This window comes from Lepidochelys kempii, chromosome 15, assembly GCF_965140285.1.
Source record: "Lepidochelys kempii isolate rLepKem1 chromosome 15, rLepKem1.hap1, whole genome shotgun sequence".
Lineage (NCBI taxonomy): Eukaryota > Metazoa > Chordata > Testudines > Cheloniidae > Lepidochelys > Lepidochelys kempii.
Window position 1 is genome coordinate 11973596 of NC_136394.1, and position 19256 is coordinate 11992851.

At 47.2% G+C, this 19256-nt stretch overlaps 2 protein-coding genes across 13 annotated transcripts in view; both read left to right on the forward strand.

Moving 5' to 3' along the window:
• DEPDC5 (DEP domain containing 5, GATOR1 subcomplex subunit) overlaps positions 1–1508 on the forward strand; it is a 65425-nt gene extending 63917 nt beyond the window's left edge. For all 12 annotated transcript variants that reach the window (XM_073312467.1, XM_073312466.1, XM_073312472.1 and 9 more), the window contains 2 exons: positions 217–299; positions 697–1508. In XM_073312467.1, coding sequence (XP_073168568.1) covers positions 217–299; positions 697–992 — 379 coding nt within the window. In that variant the 3' untranslated portion in view covers positions 993–1508. The remainder of the gene's footprint in view (positions 1–216; positions 300–696) is intronic.
• A 4064-nt stretch (positions 1509–5572) lies between these two features.
• Positions 5573–15156, forward strand: ANHX (anomalous homeobox). The gene is made up of 7 exons (XM_078848931.1): positions 5573–6880; positions 7628–7752; positions 7984–8107; positions 12237–12423; positions 13312–13444; positions 13818–14110; positions 15002–15156. Exons 1-7 carry the CDS (start codon positions 6536–6538, stop codon positions 15154–15156), a joined length of 1362 nt encoding a protein of 453 aa, XP_078705057.1. The 5' UTR covers positions 5573–6535.
• The last annotated feature ends 4100 nt before the right edge of the window (positions 15157–19256 follow it).

Genomic DNA, 19256 nt, shown 5'->3' on the forward strand with positions numbered 1-19256 from the left:
TTCATACATAAGCTAGGAGACCAACCCCACCCCCATGCTCAGGAAAAAACAGGATTGGAGAACCTGGGGATCCCTTCCTTCCCTCTTTGCCTCCTTCCCTTTGGACCATGAGAAGGATGTGCATATGTGTTTCCCCATCCCACCCCTTTCCCATCCCATGGGTTGTAGGAGTCCCAACAGGAATAGCCTCATTCTTTCTAGTGTTTGTTTCCCCAGATTTGGATTTGTGCAAGATAAATACTCTGCCTCTGCATTCAACTTCCCATCTGAGAACAAACCCCAGTACATCCATGTCACAGGTGAGCAATGCTTGGCAGGCAATGAGAGCCATTCTTGCACTCCTAGTTCCAATGTTGTTCTTCAGTAGCACTGATCAGCTGGCCAATAGCTGTAGCAGCTGGGACAAAGGGTCATAAACAGAAGGCAATGGAGAGACCAGTCATCTCCTACAATAAGTATAAAGCATTATTACTTTTGCCACGAGTAAAAAGCAGCAGGTTGAGTACCTGCTTTAAGGAATCGATGAGCCTTGTTACCCTTGCAAGTAGCAGTGGGGTAATGCTGAGTGCATCTTTACCTGCTACACGAGACAATAAATGAAACTCAGTCTAGTTTTCCCTTAGAAACATTTGGGTCAGCTGACAGTGCTAGGATCTAGCCTTGACCACGGACTAAACTCCTGTCCGGTTCCCACAGGGACGGTTTCTCTGCAGCTGCCTTACTCCAAGCGGAAATTTTCCTGTGGACAGCAACGACGGCGGCGCAACTCCACCAGCTCAGCCAACCAGAACATGTTTTGTGAAGAGCGCATTGGTTACAACTGGGCCCACAATACCATGCTGACCAAAACGTGGAGGTCCAGTGCCACAGGGGATGAGAAGTTTGCAGATCGGTTGCTGAAAGACTTCACAGAGTTCTGCTGGAACAAAGATGGCCGGCTCGTCCTGTTCTGGACTGGCTGTCTGGATAAGATGCATGCCAGTGCACCATGAGATCGTGCATCTGCAGGAGAGAAAATTAAAAGCGTGGGAGTGTGATGAGGAAGAAGATTCAGAGAACTGCCAGATAAGGCCATTCTTAGGGTGAATTTACCTTGGAACCCAGCCTAATCTGAGCAGTATTCCTATTGATAATCAATAGAAGCTGAGTAGGCTTTTGGGAGAAGAGACTGTATCCCAGGGACACTCCTTTCACACCAATACTCATCACCTGAACAGAGCCATGCTTCAAATAGTTGCATCCCCTACTTGCCAGAACTCACCTAAACTGAGGTGAAGGCAAGACTTTGAGACCAGGGGTTTGTTACAGGGAAGAGAGGTCACCATACGTTTCTGTGACCTTTGGAAATGACCAGGTGTTGTAAGCCTGTGACATGTCAGGCAAAATCATGCCTCACATCTCTGGCATGTATGTTTGTGTGCATATGTAAGATACACTGTATCATACAATCATGGTAAGTGTTTATATGTTTTAATATATTATTAAATAAAAAATGCAGAAAATCAAAAGGGTAATGTGGTTCTGCCATGACTCAGGCAGTGAGTAAAAGAGAAGTTATTGGTGAATAGAGCCCTGTGCAGATACTAAGTGTGTATCCTCATCCAATCCACAGTCCATGGATTTGTAGGGCTCTATAGGTCAATAAAGGAGTATGCAGAGTATGGAGCCTTGCCCGAAGGAAGTTGTTTCTTATGGCAAGTATGAAGCTTTAATGCTTGTGAAAAGGTCACAATTACTTTAAATTTCAGTTGAATTGGGTCTCTGCCCTTTAAGCTGTCAGGACTTGCTGTTTTGGGGTACTCTGGGCCCAGAGATGTGTGTCATGCTGCAGGAGCAAGGAATCAGTTGCTGTAGGGGAAGATCCACGTCTCGGGAGAAATCAATGACTGCTGAACACAAGATGCCGTTGATTACAGGATTGAGGAAGATTGTGAACAGAAACGAGAGAGAGAGATGGGTCATAAACATTGTTTCAACAAAAACGTGTCTTTATCCCCAAAAAGTTTCTGTATCCAAGAACCAGTGTTTGAGTGACTGTATCTGATAGGTTTCAGAGTAACAGCCGTGTTAGTCTGTATTCGCAAAAAGAAAAGGAGTACTTATGTATGTACAAAAGTCTGGTTTGAGCTGCCACCCTCTTCATTTAATTCATCTCAGTGTATTGTAATTACCAGTGCATGTCTGGTTCCTATTACATTAATTTTTTTTTAAAGTTATTTCCTACCATTTTTCCATGCAGGTACCTTGCTGTAAACTGCTGTCACCTAGTTTACTCAACTGCCTTACTATGAAAAGTCCCTATTTTACACATACAATAGCCGCTCCCTCTAACTAAGCTTTTTGTTTAAAAAAAAAAAAAGTTGACTGCTACACTTTCCTAGGGGCAGGGAAGTATTTGGTGGGGGGGATAGAGAAGCGAATCCCCTTGCAATGTTTACTGAAAGGTTTTATAAAGAACCCCTTTTTTAAAACGAGACTGTCCCTATCACAGGGAGTTGCGGCTTTCCAACGTTCAGCTGCCCTATTTACTTCCGGACTGTCCGGTCTACCCTGAAACGTGGTTAGATTTTAAATCCCTCCGAAACTTCACTTTGAGTGGAAACGCTGCCCCGCCTCCACTGGCCCGGGCCTTGCTGTTCTTGCCGCACCCGCGTGGGGCCCTGTTGGATCCCGCACTGCGCACCCCGGGGGGCAGAGAGCTCTGGCCCTTGGCCGTGGGGCGTTTGCAGGCCACGTGCCAGAAATAAACCGGCCTGAGCCCAGGCGGCAACGGAGCAGGGGCCGGGCCCCAGCGCGGGTCCTGCAGGGGGTGCGTTCCCGGGGCGCGTCCCACGGGCGCCGCGTGTCCGGGGGCGGCCCCGAGCTCCTCCCCGCGGCAGCTCCCGGCAGCGCTGGGACTCGCAGCCCGGCCGGCGCCAAGGCCGCCGATGGCCGCCCGCGGGAGGTACAGCGGGGGCCGGGCGCGCCCTGGGCTCGGGCCCCCCGGGCCGGGGGTTCTCCGGCTGCTGTCGCGGGGGACCCGCTGGGCGCCCTCTAGGCAGGGCCCCTAATGGCCGGCTCCCCGCCTAGCCTTTCCCGTGTCTCCGCTGCGGGGAGAGGGGGCAGGACACGGCGGGGGGCCGGTTACAAAGCGGGGGCAGGGCTGAAGGAGGCCCGGAGGGGGTAGGCTCCTAGGTGGGGCAGCAGCAGCCTCTTCTGCGGGCCCCTGAAGAGCGTCTGGAAAAAAGGTTTTTAGGGTGTTCCAGACCCAGCCCAACACCCCTTGGTGGGCTTCCGCCTGCGTGTCATGGAGGAGCCCGAGCCCCCTTGCTTCTAGGGCTGGCATGAGCTTAGCCACTCTGCCCTGCGCCCCGGGGCTGGTTCACACAGTGCCTGGCTGGGGTGTGGGCCAGGCCTGGTAGCCCTGCCCGAAGATAAAGCTTTTTTCTCCCAAGTTCATGGAGTTTTCACAGCTGCATTTGTATTTCGTGGATACCACAGGGGAAATTCATGAGCCTCCATCAGAACAGTGTTAGCTGTCTGACACCGCCGGTGTTGTAGGGGTTTCCCCGGGGCAGCAGGTTTGCAGAAAGGTTGGTGGTGCCCAGAGCCTGCCCCTGCAGACTCTGCTCCCTACCTGCCTAAGGCACTGAGAGGGAGTTTGGGTATGGGGGAGGAGGTCTGGGGTGCAAGCCTTGGGCTGGGGCAGGGGTTTGGGGGGTAGGAGGGGTGCAGGCTCTGGGAGGAAGTTTGGGTGCAGAAGGGGTGAGAAGTTGGGCTCTGGGAGGGAGTTTGAGGGGGGTTGTGGGGAGGGTGCAGGCTCTGGGCTGGGGCAGGGGGTGGGGGTGCAGGAGGGGGGGAGGGATGCAGGCTCTCGGCTGGGGCAGGGGTACAGGAGTAGGGGTTGAGGGGTGCAGGCTCTGGAAGCGAATTTGGGTGTAGGCTCTGGGCTGGGGGTGCGGGCTCTGGGAGGGAGTTTGGGGGCGGGAGGGAGTGTGGGGGAAAGGGGGGGCGGCACTTACCTTGCGCTCCTAGGCAGGGCAGGCTGGGGGGGCTACCCCTAGCACTGCCCTTGCAGCTTCCTATTGGCTGCAGGGGCACTTGGGGTGGGAGCAGCGCGCATAGACATAGACCCACCCCGCCCAGGGGCCACAGAGAGGGGCCGGCAGCCACATGGAGCGAGCAGGCAGGAAGCTGCTCAGCTCCACTGCGCTGCCGGTGGTGGGTGGGGGCCCCGGGTGGAAGGTGGGGCCGTGGGAGAGACCCAGCCAGGAATATTCCTGGTGCCCAGGCACCACGGGCCCACAGAACTCGCCACTTATGGGGGTTTCCCCATTGTGCCCTGGAGAACCAGGAGACTGTTCTTAACCCACAGCATTTGGGACTTCCAACCACTGGATATGCACCACACCACTCTTGCCCAACTCTGAATATATTCAGAACCATAATTTCAGATGTGCGTTCTGTTTTAATCGCTGTGGACTCATGTAGGATGACTTCTTCCTCCCACCTCCCCACCTTTTTGTGTGTGTGGTTTTTGTTTTTTTTTTTAAGTGATGCCTTTATTTGCTTTTGGCTGTGTATTTTAGTTTTCCCCTGTTGTTTGCAGGCTAGGAAATTCTTTTTAAGGTGACTTGTCCAAGGACAACTGGGATCGACAGTGTGGTTGTCTGATGATAAAGTGTTTGTCCTGATTATTTTTGGAGCCAAAATGAGTTATTAAAATGAATCTGTTGTATGGATATTGCATGTCCCTACCTCAAGGACAAGTTGCAGAGCCAGTCAGCACTTAAAATTCTTGTGTGTGCTGATCCAGTGCCCCTTGAAGTCAGTGGAGAGATTCCTGTTGACTTCAGTGGGTGTTGGATTTGTTCCTGTCTGACTTGAGGTTGAAAATTAAAACTGGACTCCCAGTCCAGAACCACTGTAAATGCAATTAGGGCTTTTTCTTCGCTGTGGTGGGGAGTGCATTTTTAACCCATGTTAAGCTAACCTGTGTTAAAATCTTGGTGAAGACAAGGTTGTTGTAGTTTTAACTCATGTTAGCTAGTCAAAGTAAACTCTACAGTAGAATTTCCTAATCTTCTAGCAATAGATTAAAAATAAAATATAAAACTAATGCTAAGCATCCAAATGAAGGCATAATTTAAATAAAAAGGTGGGGGGGGTGAAAGGGGAGCGAGAAGACTTAAGCATGAGCCAACTATGATTAAATGCTAGGGTTTACCTTGACCAGGTAATATGTGTTAAAACCTACAACTGCCTTGTCTTCACCAGAATTTTAACACAGATTAGTTAACAAATTTAAAAATACACCCTTTTCCTCATCAAGAAAAGGCATATGGCTTTGTCTTCACCACAGTAAAAAGTGTGCTTAAATCAATGTAGTTGTCTCAATGTAAAATCCGAGTCGAGACCAGGCACTGAAGTTTTCACCTCAGTGAAACCTGAGACCAACCCCAGCTAGCTACATAGAGGTAAAAATTACCTGTGCCTTATCTCCACTAGGATTATACAGTGAGATGGCCAACTTGATGCAAAAACACACCTTTTTTGCAGTGAAGACAAAGCCTGAGGGTCAGCAATGGATGACTTGCCCATGTGGTCTAGTCTACTTAGCTAAACTCTGTCTCTCAGCAAGTTGCATTCTGTCCCAGGGGTTCTCAAACTTTATTACACTGTGACCCCCTTCTGACAACAAAATTTACTACGTGACCCCAGGAAGGGGGACCAAAGCCTGAGCCTACCCAAGCCCCACTGCTGTAGGTGGCGGGATCAAAGCCAAAGCCTGGGCGATGGGGTTCGGGCTTTTGCCCTGGGCCCCAGCAAATCTAACGCCAGCCCTGGTGACCCCATTAAAATGGGTTCACGACGCACTGGGGTCCCAACCCACAATTTGAGAACCACTATTCTGTCCTATTCTTCAAGAGGAGCATATGTAGCTAATTCTGTAGGTACTCCTTCCAAAGTTCAGTGTGCAGAGAAGTTACCACTTGATGGCATTTACAAGAATACAAGAGACCAGTGAATCACCTGCAGGTCACTTGTCCCTGTAATTTATTGCACTTGTGGAGTTTTAGATGCTCCAAGTCAGTGTTTTTCCAATGGGCAGAAAGTAACTTTATCTCACCGACCCAGATTGAGGTTTTAGTTACCCCATTCTGCTGGATAATTAGATTTTGCCCAACTGGTCGGTGGTTACAATTATGTAGCAGACTAAATTTTTTGTGGGAGGAGCATTTTTATAAATAATTACTTTAAACATGTATTCAATGTATTTTCTCTCTTTACCTTTTACTGATGCTCATTTGCCCTGTATTTTGTTCTCTAAGTTTGATGATTACAAAGTGTTCCACCGTCTTGTCATTTGGGGCAAGTCACTGTACCTCTCTGTGTCTCAGTTTTCCCACTTGCAAGCCTGGAATACTTCTTGTCTTAACAGGAGGATTGAGAGGCTTAACTACTCTTTGTAATTTGAAAAACTCAGGTAGAAAGTGCTATAGAAGTGCAGTGAAGTATTTTAACGTATAGTATAAGGGAGAATTAGAAGCTAGCAATGTGCCTTGATAGGGAGGGGAGTGTTCGTCTAGCAGCTCAAACATCAGATTCTGTTTCTTTGTTGCATAGAAGAGGTGTCCAGAGGAGTGTAAGCATGAAGCGGTTCATGGCGCTGCTTAAAAAGAATAAAAACAAGGACCCTCCCCAGGCCAAGCTGCTCGATCTAGCAGGACAGCTCTGCTGCAATCTTCAGAGCATGTCTCCCAGTCTGGAGAAGCTGGTTGAGGCAATGATGGGGTGCAAGCTTCAGGAATATTTCCTCACCAACATCAATGTAGTCCGAGCCTATGTGCTTGTCCATATCCACAGGGGACAGCATGACACAGCCTGCAGACTCCTGGAGGTAGGAATGTGTTCTTGGTCACTTCAGTGAAACTACAAGGAGGGCAGGAAGTCGTGTTAGACAAGCAATGATAACATACATGTCAGGAGTCAGAACATCAGTGCTTACAGCAACAACAAGTAGGAGACTAGCCTGTTGGGGTCCCTGAGGAGTTTGGGGGAGGGGTATACAGTGCTGATCTCTGAGGGAAATCATGGACAAAACATCTGTTAGTAAAAGAAAGCAATTTTTGGCATGTAAAAGACTCCAGGGACCACACAAGTGCAATTCCCATTAGAATTGGGATCCTTCTTGTGCTTAAAGCTCACCATGTCCTTAAGTGTCTCGCTGGATCAGGTCCTGAGTGCTCAGCCCCTTGTAGGATGGACCCATAGGTGGGATGGTGCGAGAGGATGGACTCATGGGTGGGATGGTGCGAGGAAGCTTGGGCTGCCAGTGATCGTGCTATGTGTGTTCTGTGAAGAGAAGAGACTTCAGCTTCCAGAGCTGTCAACTTAGGTCCATACACCAGGTCTAAATTCACTAGGTGCATAATGAGCTCTTTTCTTGCACAAGGAGCCCTGTGCAGGTTTGAGAAGTAACAGTGGGCCATAAGAGACTCATATTTCTGGGGAAGGCTACCAACTCAGCTGACCCAGTGTGAATCCCTTTCAGTAAGTTTCAGGATGCTGAGGGTTTTTTCCCCCTCTGTGAAAGACATTGGTTGACTGTCTGGAGAGGATGTGCTCAGCCCTGCCATTGTCTTAGTGTTGTAGGGTGAAAGAAAAGAAGGAGCTGGTGCAACTTTGGAATGAGATCCACTACCACAAAGTCATGGAGAAACACCACACAGATTCCCTGACACCGGTGCAGAAATTCCGGTGCAGGAAGAGGTACCTTGGCAGTGGGATGATCTGGTGCTCTTCTTTACTGTGATTTGGGGGTGTGGTGGATGGAAACTCAAGGGCTGTATTCACATCCTAAGATAGACGTTTATTGGGGAACAGGTTTCACCGTTAACCTGAAACTTTGGCCTATTCCTATTGCAATCAATGGCAAAACTTCCATTGAGTTTAATGGTGCAGTTTCGGGACCTTGGTGATTATACTTTCTTTTTTGCCTAGGAATCCTCCACCAGTTTCCCTCTGTCCTGAAGGAATAAAGGATCGAAACTATCCTGAAAAAGTGCGCCAAAAGCTGCACAGATTTGCTGCAAATGTGACAGTGAATCCAAACAAGGATCAGCGGGTATGGATGCTATATGCCACAGTAAGAAAAGGAGTACTTGTGGCACCTTAGAGACTAACAAATCTATTTGAGCATAAGCTTTCGTGAGCTACAGCTCACTTCATCGGATGCATGCAGTGGAAAATACAGTGGGGAGATTTTATATACACAGAGAACATGAAACAATGGGTGTTACCATACACACTGTAAGATTGAAGTGTTCTCCAACTGGTTTTTGAATGTTATAATTCTTGATGTCTGATTTGTGTCCATTTATTCTTTTACGTAGAGACTGTCCAGTTTGGCCAATGTACATGGCAGAGGGGCATTGCTGGCACATGATGGCATATATCACATTGGTAGATGTGCAGGTGAACGAGCCTCTGATAGTGTGGCTGATGTGATTAGGCCCTATGATAGTGTCCCCTGAATAGATAAGTGGACACATTTGGCAACAGGCTTAGTTGCAAGGATAGGTTCCTGGGTTAGTGGTTCTGTTGTGTGGTTGCTGGTGAGTATTTGCTTCAGGTTGGGGGGCTGTCTGTAAGCAAGGACTGGCCTGTTTCCCAAGATCTATGAGAGTGATGGGTCATCCTTCAGGATAGGTTGTAGATCCTTGATGATGCGTTGGAGAGGTTTTAGTTGGGGGCTGAAGGTGACAGCTAGTGGCGTTCTGTTATTTTCTTTGTTGGGCCTGTCGTGTAGTAGGTAACTTCTGGGTACTCTTCTGGCTCTGTCAATCTGTTTCTTCACTTCAGCAGGTGGGTATTGTAGTTGTAAGAATGCTTGATAGAGATCTTGTAGGCGTTTGTCTCTGTCTGAGGGGTTGGAGCAAATGCGGTTGTATCGTAGAGCTTGGCTGTAGACAATGGATCGTGTGGTGTGGTCTGAGTGAAAGCTGAAGGCGTGTAGGTAGGAATAGCGGTCAGTAGGTTTCCGGTATAGGGTGGTGTTTATGTGACCATCGCTTATTAGCACCGTAGTGTCCAGGAAGTGTCTCTCTTGTGTGGACTGGTCCAGGCTGAGGTTGATGGTGGGATGGAAATTGTTGAAATCCTGGTGGAATTCCTCAAGGGCTTCTTTTCCATGGGTCCAGATGATGAAGATGTCATCAATATAGCACAAGTAGAGCAGAGGCATTAGGGGACGAGAGCTGAGGAAGCATTGTTCTAAGTCAGCCATAAAAATGTTGGCATACTGTGGGGCCATGTGGGTACCCATAGCAGTGCCACTGACTTGAACGTATACATTGTCCCCAAATGTGAAATAGTTATGGATGAGGACAAAGTCACAAAGTTCAGCCACGAGGTTTGCCGTGACATTATTGGGGATACTGTTCCTGATGGTTTGTAGTCCATTTTTGTGTGGAATGTTGGTGTACAGGGCTTCTACATCCATAGTGTCCACGATGGTGTTTTCAGGAAGATCACTGATGGATTGTAGTTTCCTCAGGAAGTCAGTGGTGTCTCGAAGGTAGCTGGGAGTGCTGGGAGTCTAGGGCCTGAGGAGGGAGTCTACATAGCCAGACAATCCTGCTGTCAGGGTGCCAATGCCTGAGATGATGGGGCGTCCAGCATTTCCATGTTTATGGATCTTGGGTAGCAGATAGAATAACCCTGGTTGGGTTCTAGGGGTGTGTCTGTGTGGATTTGTTCTTGTGCATTTTCAGGGAGTTTCTTGAGCAGATGGTGTAGTTTCTTTCAGTAACCCTCAGTGGGATCAGAGGGTAATGGCTTGTAGAATGTGGTGTCGGCGAACACTTCAATCTCCCTGGTCACTCGATTACAGACCTAAAAGTTGCAATTCTTCAACAAAAAAACTTCAGAAACAGACTCCAACAAGAGACTGCTGAATTGGAATTAATTTGCAAACTGGACACCATTACATTAGGCTTGAACAAAGACTGGGAGTGGAGGTGTCATTACACAAAGTAAAACTATTTCCCCCTGTTTATTTCCCCCCCTGCCCCCACTGTTCCTCACACGTTCTTGTCAACTGCTGGAAATGGCCCACTTTGATTATCACTACAAAAGGTTTTTTTCTCTCTCCTGCTGGTAATAGCTCACTCTCTCATACCTGATCACTCTCGTTAGTGTGTGTATTGTAACACCCATTGTTCACAAAAGCTTATGCTCAAATAAATTTGTTAGTCTCTAAGGTGCCACAAGTCCTCCTTTTCTTTTTGTGGATACAGACTAACACAGCTGCTACTCTGAAACCTGTCAATATGCCACAGTGTTACTCAGGCTGTTGCTGAAGGTTGCCTTGCACGGGAACAGCAGCAACTACTGTGATCAAAGCCACATAAATGTTTCCAATCTAATCCCTTGTTTCAGTCAGTTTTTGGACTGAAGTTTCTCATGTTTGATCATTGCCCAAAGGGGTGTGCATTTTAATATTTTTTTAAGCTAAAGCAAAAGAAATCCAGTTGTTATGTGGAGCAAAGAAGTGGAAGAAAATGTATTCCCTGTTATAATAGTGTTTTAACAGCTCTAGTGTTGAAATGGCTGGGTGAAATTTGGCAGGGAAATAGCTCTTACTGAGAAGCACTGTAGGCGTTCTGGTGCTAACTGGTTGTGATTTGACTGAATTATAACCCATTTAAAAGTGCACTGAGTTTTCTTGCTAGACTTGTAAAGTTTGCAACCAGGATAGTCAGCCCTTGTGCGTATGTGCATGTAGCTTAGCTGGACAGAGACAAATGTAGTGAAAGTGGCCTTTGAATGAGCCAGGACTTGGCAGGAATCCTTGTCTGATTCCCTGTTTTATAAGGTAAAAACTGCAGTGCTCCTAAAATTTTCACTCAAGGGGCTCCCTCCTTCAAGCCCCCAAGGTTATGGGGAACAGGTTATTCTGGGCATGTTTAGCTTAGTTCTGCATTGTGAAATTTGTTTTTTTTTTTTAAATATTTTTCATTAAAACAGCAGCAACTTACAAAAATCTGTTTTAAGAGAATGCTAAGGTTGCTCAGTTAAGCACTTAAAAGTCAGGAAGTGACAGTGGAAAGTAGCACACTAGATCATTACTTTGTCCTGTTGTGTGCGGGCATTATGATACACGATCATGTAATTTATCAAGTAGTTTAATATAATAGATAATTTTTCTATAGCCTTAGATATGTGCATGTGTACTACTTCGAGTCTCTTAAAGTTATTTTATGCAATGCACACAACAAGCCATTCTTATGCAGTATTCTACTGATTAAATATAACAACATAGAATAATAGTGAAATTTGCTAGCATGCATAAGGTACCCAAGTCTGTGACCAAATTAGCTTTGTAGTTAACTTCCTTGTTCCCTGAATTACACCCCAGGAAGGTTGCACTTCTGATTGAAAAGAAAATATATAATACATGTATGTTGACTAAATTATTAAACTACTTACTTGAGAGAGAGGAAAATCTATTATATAAATAGCCAAAATCAATAAAGACATAGTTTCATTATCACAATGATAATATAGTACGTTTAAAAGTAAGAAAATATATTACAAGATGCTACACATGTATCTAATATAGAAAAAAATGTTATACTGTATTTAAGAAATCTGTGATCATTTAATGAAAGATTATAGTAATGATTATATATAAGGGAGAAGAGTAAAGGTTACATGTGTAACCTTAACTGTGGCATTTCTTGACTTTTGATTGCTTAAATCAAATGTTCTCTTAATGTAGTTTTTTAATGTAATACACAGGAGATTTTAAAGACCTGTCATAGATTATTTCTTAAGGCCAGAATGGACCATTATGAGAGTTTAGTCTGCATAAGGCAAGCCAGAGAATTTCACCCAGTGATTCCTGCGTTGAGCCCAATAATTTGTCTTCCAATGGTAAATTACGTTCAGTTTTAAAAATGTGCTTATTTCCATTAGTTGGTTATTTATATCAGTTAAATTACAAATAAGGCAAAAACCCATTGGGATTCTTGGGGTTCCCTTTCTCAAATAGGATGTCAAGGGAGAATTAACTTTTTCTGTTCTCTTCCTCTTTATGAGCTGATCAATCAGTGGGAGCTATGCATGTTCTCCAGGTACCTGCATAAGGGTCTGGAAGCTCATACTGTCTGATGGCTTTTGGAAACTGGAGGGACGAGCATGGTTATTTGGATGTGCTTTATTCTTTTTCCCCTGATTACCTGGATCTGCAGGAGGGTTTGGCTCAGGATATGAACCTGCAGCCAAATCAGGTCTATAACTGGTTTGCCAATTACCGTCGTCGTCAAAAAACCCGGCTCAGTCGGCTGGAAAAGCTCATCAATTCAACCAATGAGGAGCCGTCAACTCACCAAGCAAAACATCAGCCTGATAGTGGATCCTGCATTCCACAAGCTGCAGGTTGGTCTCCTCCGAGTGGGCTTGGGATATGGAAGCCTGTTTTAGGATCACCTCATGATAAACAGAGGGGTCACTATTAGCTACCCCTGCTTCCTTGGGATCAGTAACTCAGCATTACTGAATCAAGCAGACATGGCAGGATTATGCTCTGGTATACAGGCCTCCTGTTTGCGCTGTCAGCCATTAGTGTGGAAATAGGGAGTTTGTATCAAAGTCATCTCCTCCTTGCAGCACTCTATTCCTGTAGGGCATCATTGTTGACACAATGGGTGTCAAAAGAGTTATAGCAGAGTTGACTCCTACTGCTGCATCCAACTGTTAACATGGTAGACACCACTCTGGAGAGGGTATAGCGGGTGTCATGGCAGTTGACAGTGCTCACGCATTGGTGAAGTTGGCATCTGGTTCCTTCCAGCCCCACACCTCCATGGACGTAGCATGTCACTTTCCTAATGTCTTGCCCTTCACCAGCCTGGCAAGTGAAAATCTGAAGGTTGCACCTACGTCTCTCACACTACCCAAATGCCTTGTCAAGGTTGGACAGGGTGCAAAGCGCCAATCTAGATCATGAATACTAAGAGTTGCTAGCAACACAATAATAGTTTAGAAGAATCCTGTTCCCCAAGCTAATAAGTGGGGTAGCCTGGTGCAGACATGTGACCCTGGAGCCGCAATTCACTCCAGTAAAACTTAGTACAAAACCTGAGCATTTCCATTGCACCCTTCCAGGGTCATAACCAGAATTCAGTCATCAATAATGACAGGGGGAGCCCTGTTGTATTTGCCCACTAGCACCAACCTTTGTTAGTTTCCTTTCGGCATCACAACTGTACTGACCCTAGGGCTCCCAGGAGTATTGGGTCACCTACCCTGTTCTGTGTCTTGCAGATGCATTTCATGCAGGCGTTGGCTCGGAGCAGAAAGAGATTACCCTTGTGCCCTGTGGTCCGGGGTGGGAGCAGTCAGCTGCGGGTCTGGACTGGTCTGCTGATGGGACCTTTTCAAAGTTGCTAGAATCCAGGTGATGTATGAGGGAATCTCATCATTCTAGGAGAAGTGCAGTGACTGCGTGACTTTAATCTCCCTCGCAGGACTGACATTCCCGTCAAGCTGGCAGTGCCCAGTGAGACCAGTTTGGAGTCTTGACTCCTTTCATAGATGGGAGTGATCAGTGCCCCAAAATCAGCTTCAGCCATTCTGAGCAGCTGGCACAGACTCGCCATCCCCCTGGATTGGTGCTCCGGGGTTCAGTTGGCAGTGACTCCTTTCTAGGAGACAGGGGGCTTAGGGGTGGAGCTGCTATAGGTACTGAGCAGCGGTTTCTCCCATTAAGAGATGATCATGCTCTTTGTAGAGCAGTAAAGTCAAGCCTCTCATTCACTGCATCACTATAGCTTTCTGCAGAGCAGTGAGTTACAGGAAATGAGGTCAACTAAAACTTCAGTGACCCCTCTCAACACTGAAGAGCCTACCGCTTTCTGCACTAAGGCTGAGCACAGAATAAGCCTTAGCTCTTCCACCACGGAGACCAGACAGACGTCAAGTTTTACTGCCACTAGCCCCTGGCTGGAGAACTTTGTCCTGTGCTCCTGTCGCTCGCTTCCCTTCCAAACAGAATATCTGGACGCAACGCAGCCAACTCCCAGTGCAGAAGGAGTCTCTGGCGAGAGCAGCCCTGGTAGAGCAGGTAAGTGGAACTGCCCTCTGTTCAGAGCCATTGTTGGTTTGAAAACAACTTGATTTGTTGTCTTAGACCTTCCTGCTTCCACAGGCAGCCTCCTCTGTCTAGTGACAAGCAGGGGAGCTGGACTTAACCTGAGCTCTTGGGTCCTGCTCTCAACAGGTCAGGGAGCAAGTCTGAAAATTGAGATCACTGGGCTTGACCAGCGTTTATTTTTACCCCTGTACCTCTTTGCTCAGGCTGCAGGCCCTCCAGCCACTTCTGTGAGGCCACACTTACTCCTTAGCTGCTCCCCTGGCCAGCTCCCTTCAGCTGTTTGCTGTTCACCTTAATCGGCTACTAGCTTTTAAATATTTAAACCCTCTTGGTTCTCAACAGCCGAGTGCTGCTTGCCCTGGCACTGGCTAGGCAGTCCCTCTCAGCAGGCACTCACCTCCTGGCTGTGTGTCACTCCAGGGCACCCAAGCCCTCCTGCTAGCAGAGCGTATCAGTCCTTCAGAAACATACCCTTTTTCAGTTTCTTGTCCTTACTTGATCTTCCTTGTCTTTTGCACCTCTCCCTTTCTTTCCCCTGCCTTCTCACTCGCTCCATCCTGTCCCACCCCATGTAGTTCACTGATCCTGCAGCTTTCCCTGTCTTCTCCCCCTTCTCTGGAATGGTCTAATTTGGACACATTAATTCATGTCTCCAGAGCTGAGAAGGGAAGTTGGATGGAAGTGGTGGGGAGAGGAGCAGCCAGTCTTGCAGCAGCTAGGTGCCAGTTAATTACTGTGGCTGGCCATAATTATGGGTGTGGGATTGTGGTGCGTCTGTCATGCAGCCTCTGATGAGGAAGGCTGGGTTTGTGGGCTGAGTCTTGTTATCCGCAGCTCGCTTAACATTGGCATTTACTCCAGCAGGTGTCAGAGCTTCTGGGAGCAGGGTCCCTCGAGGTGGCTGTACTGAGGCCAGTTCAGAAAGCATCAGTCACCAGGCAGATTTAGAGATTGAAAGTTTCATGCTTAGAGAAGGACATCTAGGGCCCCTGGAAGCCATTCTTCCCCACAGGTAACAGGCGTGGAGGACACAAGTGAGAATGGAGTTCTGTGCTCCGTTCTTTCCCTGGTCTCCAGGCTCCCTGCCTTTGAGCAGGGCTTTGGGAACAGTGTGATGATACTTCCCACACCGGGGGCCTGATTCTCCCACTGCCCTGGCCTTGTGTTGACGTCTTCATCTGTGCACAGGGGTGTGAAATGCTACATAATTGCACTCACTGTGCGCAGCGTAAATGCCTCCACATAGTACAGGGCAAAGGAGAATCAGGCCCCCAGTCTTGTACGAGAAGGGACAAATCCATCCCACCCCCATCTGAACTGGGTTCAGTGTCTGAACTGCTTGCCCAGCTTGTTTCTAACAGTGGATGCCACCTGTCCTGAGTGTGATGGGCCCATCCTCAATCCTGACAGCTGGGTTTATGGAGCCTGTGAATCATCCTGAAATAGCTTTTGGAGATGCACAGCATCAAAACAAGTTTCTTCCATCCAGCAGGATATCAAAGGTGGCAGTCCCTGAACTCCAGCTGCACTGTCTGTCTGTCTCTGCACCAAGGTTTCTGTCTGTACGAGATGTTTCATGGTTGCAGGTTTTCCCCTACAGGTTTTGCAGCTCATGGGATGCAAAAATGCCCTGGTACCATCGTAATGTTACATAGCAGTAGATGTCACAGAGAAAATATCATGAAGTTGCTTTTGTTTACTAACCTGCAGGAGAAAATACAATCAGCAACCTCCTATCCCAGACCTTCTCCTCCATTCTTTCTACCATTTGTGTAATAATGACATTATCAAACACTATGTAATTAATTCTCACAGAAGTCCTAGTAGATAGATAAGCATTATTATCCCCATTTTATAGATGAGGATACTGAGGCATGGAGAGGTTATGTGACTTGCCAAGGGCACAAAGGGAGTCAGTGTGAAGGTTGGGAATAGAACTCAAAACTTCTCATTCCCAGTCCCTTGCTGAAATGTCTTGACGCTTTTCCTGTCTTCCTCTGCAGTTTTTGCCAGGACTAGCATTTCAAATATCCCATACTGGGTGGTTTGGGATTGCCCAGGCCTGGGGATTGTAATAGACACAATGGGGCAGGGCTGCAGGCTGAGTTCTGGGATTCATACAGTCTTAAATAGCAACTAAAGGTCAAGAAGGATCATAGAGGAGCCGCTGTTGACGTTATGGCTGGATTTAAAACCGTATGTTCTGTTTCTAGAATGAATCATATTTATTTTTAAAATATATTCTGCAATTGGGGAAAATATAGGGTAAATGTCTCCTTGTTGCGGTATGTGACTTGGGTACATAACCAATGTCAAGAAGCTGCATGCCATCCCTCCTTATCATACTCCGGCAGTGGTAACCCTTGCTGATTGCAAGGACACCTAGACATGAGGACAGAGTTAGTTTCCTCTTCTCCTATCCCTGCTGCTACTGCTGCACATTGACTTATTACCTGCCTCAGTTTCTCCCAGGAGGGTTCTGAAATTGGCACAAGATGTAGAATTTTCAGAAGTGACTTAGGCATTTAGGGATCTGAGTCTCTATAAAGGCAATGGGACTTAGGGGCTCCTTAGTCACTTAGGTGCTTTTGAAAATGTTACCCATGGAGACTGGAAGCCACAGAGGATTGTCCTTCATTGTTATGGGCTAGACCTCTAATCAGTGGACATCTGGCCCAATGGTGAAAGGGGAATATCTTTGTGCTTGGTGGGCCACTGTAACCCCAACTAATCTTTGCCTCAGAGGAAAAGTTCCAGTTCCTTCCACTCAATAATAACAACAGTAATTAATAATAATATCACACTTAGCTCCTTCCATCTGAGGATCTCAGATATTAATTAAAGGAGCCTCTCAAACACCCTGTAAGGCATGTCAATGGCATTGTCCCCACTTTACAGATGAGAAAAGTGAGGCCTAGAGAGGGACATGACTTACCCAAGGTCACATGCTGTCAGTGCCTGGAATGGACTTCCAGCCACATGCTCTCACTACCAGATCACCCTCTATCCCTTATTGATTGGTGACAATTGCAGGAGCAGATCTACAGGTCAACTGAGAGCACCTCAGTCTGCTTCTGTGTCATTGTAAAGGTGCTCACCCTGACTGGACTCAGCCTGAAAGCTCATTAGAACAACTCCAGGAGATTTCCTGCATCTCTTCATAGTCTGTCTTAAGCCCCTGGACTGTATCCAAATCCGGCTTTGTGATTTGCAGGGCCCACGGCTACAAGGAAGGAGTGTGGGGGAGGAATTGGACTATCTGGTCATGCTGCTGGGTGGGAATAGTTGTGTCCAGCAAGTAAACTATGGCTCCGTGTGGGGCCCCAAGCCACTGCTTGTTCAGACCAACCTTGCTGTGTCCTCCTTGCTCCTCTGGTTGGAGGGGGTGAAATTTGACGCAGCTCATGATTCATGCAGAGCAAAAGTCCCTAGTGATGGGCATTTGAAACAGAAAAGCCCGCTCACCCTCATGGAGCAAGAAAACCTGGATTTTCCAGACAGCATGTTGGTTTAGGATGCACAAATGCTTTGGTGCTCATTGCAAATTGTGGGTGCTGCCTGCATTGTTGGGAACCTAACTCAGGCTGGTGGGAATGGTTCTAGCAATGGGTCCTCTGCTCTGCATCTGCTGTAAGCCAAGTGACAGTGAGGAGTGTTGCTGGGAGCAGCATGGACAGTACTGCTAACACAGCGGGCAGGATCTGGAGGTACCTCTGAGACTTGGAGGTGGTTATTGAGAGAAAGGGAGAGATGCATTCATCCCATCTGTCAAGTCATCTCCCCCCACTCCCCTTTCCCTGGCCTAGCACCTGTGGCTCTGAGCATAGCCAGCATTTCTGTGGCCCCAAGATGGGACCCTTGGGGGAAAGCCCAGATGTGATGTCTGGATGAGGGGCAAGCTGCAGGCTGAGATCTGAGACTCTCAGCTAGAGGCCTTGACAGATTGTAGAGGCAGCATTAAGGATGTTTTGGTTAGTTCGAAAAGCTGTGTATTTTGACTCTAAAATCATTGTTTTTGTCCTGTTCTCCAGGATAGACACAATCCTTGGTAGATGTCTCCTTGCTGTAGAGTGTGTTCTGGGTACACAGATTCCTGATTTTGCTTCTGTGCCAGCCCTCTTTAGCCCTGCTGGCAGTGACAGTGTTCTCACTGCAGGATCTGTTTAATTAAACCATTCTAATAAGGGTAGGGAGGTGGCGTGGGTTTACGTAAGTGCTCACCAGTCTGTGCACAGAAGCTTCTCCTGCAAATGTCCCTCCAGACCTGCTGCTGTGAGGCTAAAGTAAATGATGGGTCGTGCATGATTGCAAAGGGAACACCCAGGAGGTCTCAGATTCTCATGTGAGCTAACTTGTTCCGATGGTTTTCCAGTTCCCCCCAGGCTGTGCTTGGCAAATCCCAGTGTCCACCTGTTTCCACATCCCATCTGGAGGAAATCCAGGCCTTGGGACACAGCCAGGTAAGAGAATGCACTCAACCTATAAAGGAAGAGACATCGGGAGCGTAATCCTCTCCAGATGGAGATGGGAGATGTGAAGTAGAAAGTAGGGCAATTCTTTAAGGATCATCATGATGGGACAGGTAACAACAGCATATCCCATTGCTGATGTTCTTAGGATGTGGTGAAAACATGCACACAAGTGTTCTATTTCCAGGCTCTTCCACCAGAGGTAGGTCCCCTCCACTGACCAACATTTTCAAATGTGGCTGTCTAAAATTAGTCACCAGAATTGGTATAAACACATAACTCAGTGCTTTGATTTTGATAGGTGCTGAGCACTCAGAATTCCCATTCATTTTCAGAAGAGCTCAGCACAGTCAGTGCGTGTTGGGTCCTGGGCCCTTTTGAAAGGGGGTGCTGAACTCTGTATAGAAAATCCAGCCTTCCTTGCAAGGGAGCCACCTAGCTATTCCAGCCACAGCCTTTTACAAGGTGACATTTTCTTTAGCAGATTGAGCATTGGATGTCTAAGGTTTAATTTCTACTGGCTTTCTCCCTCAGTACAGGTGGGATTTATCTCTTGTAAATGAAATGTTTTTATCTCCTCCCTCAGCCATGGCATCATGTCCCGTCCTATAAAAGAAAGTGAAGATATTGGTAAATTTCTGAGTGTT

Coding starts and splice junctions, on each gene's coding strand:
- ANHX (XM_078848931.1), top strand. CDS start 6,536: ATGTGCCTTGATAGGGAGGGGAGTGTTCGTCTAGCAGCTCAAACATCA. Junction 6,881..7,627: donor CAGCCTGCAGACTCCTGGAG/GTAGGAATGTGT, acceptor CCATTGTCTTAG/TGTTGTAGGGTGAAAGAAAA. Junction 8,108..12,236: donor ATCCAAACAAGGATCAGCGG/GTATGGATGCTA, acceptor CTGGATCTGCAG/GAGGGTTTGGCTCAGGATAT.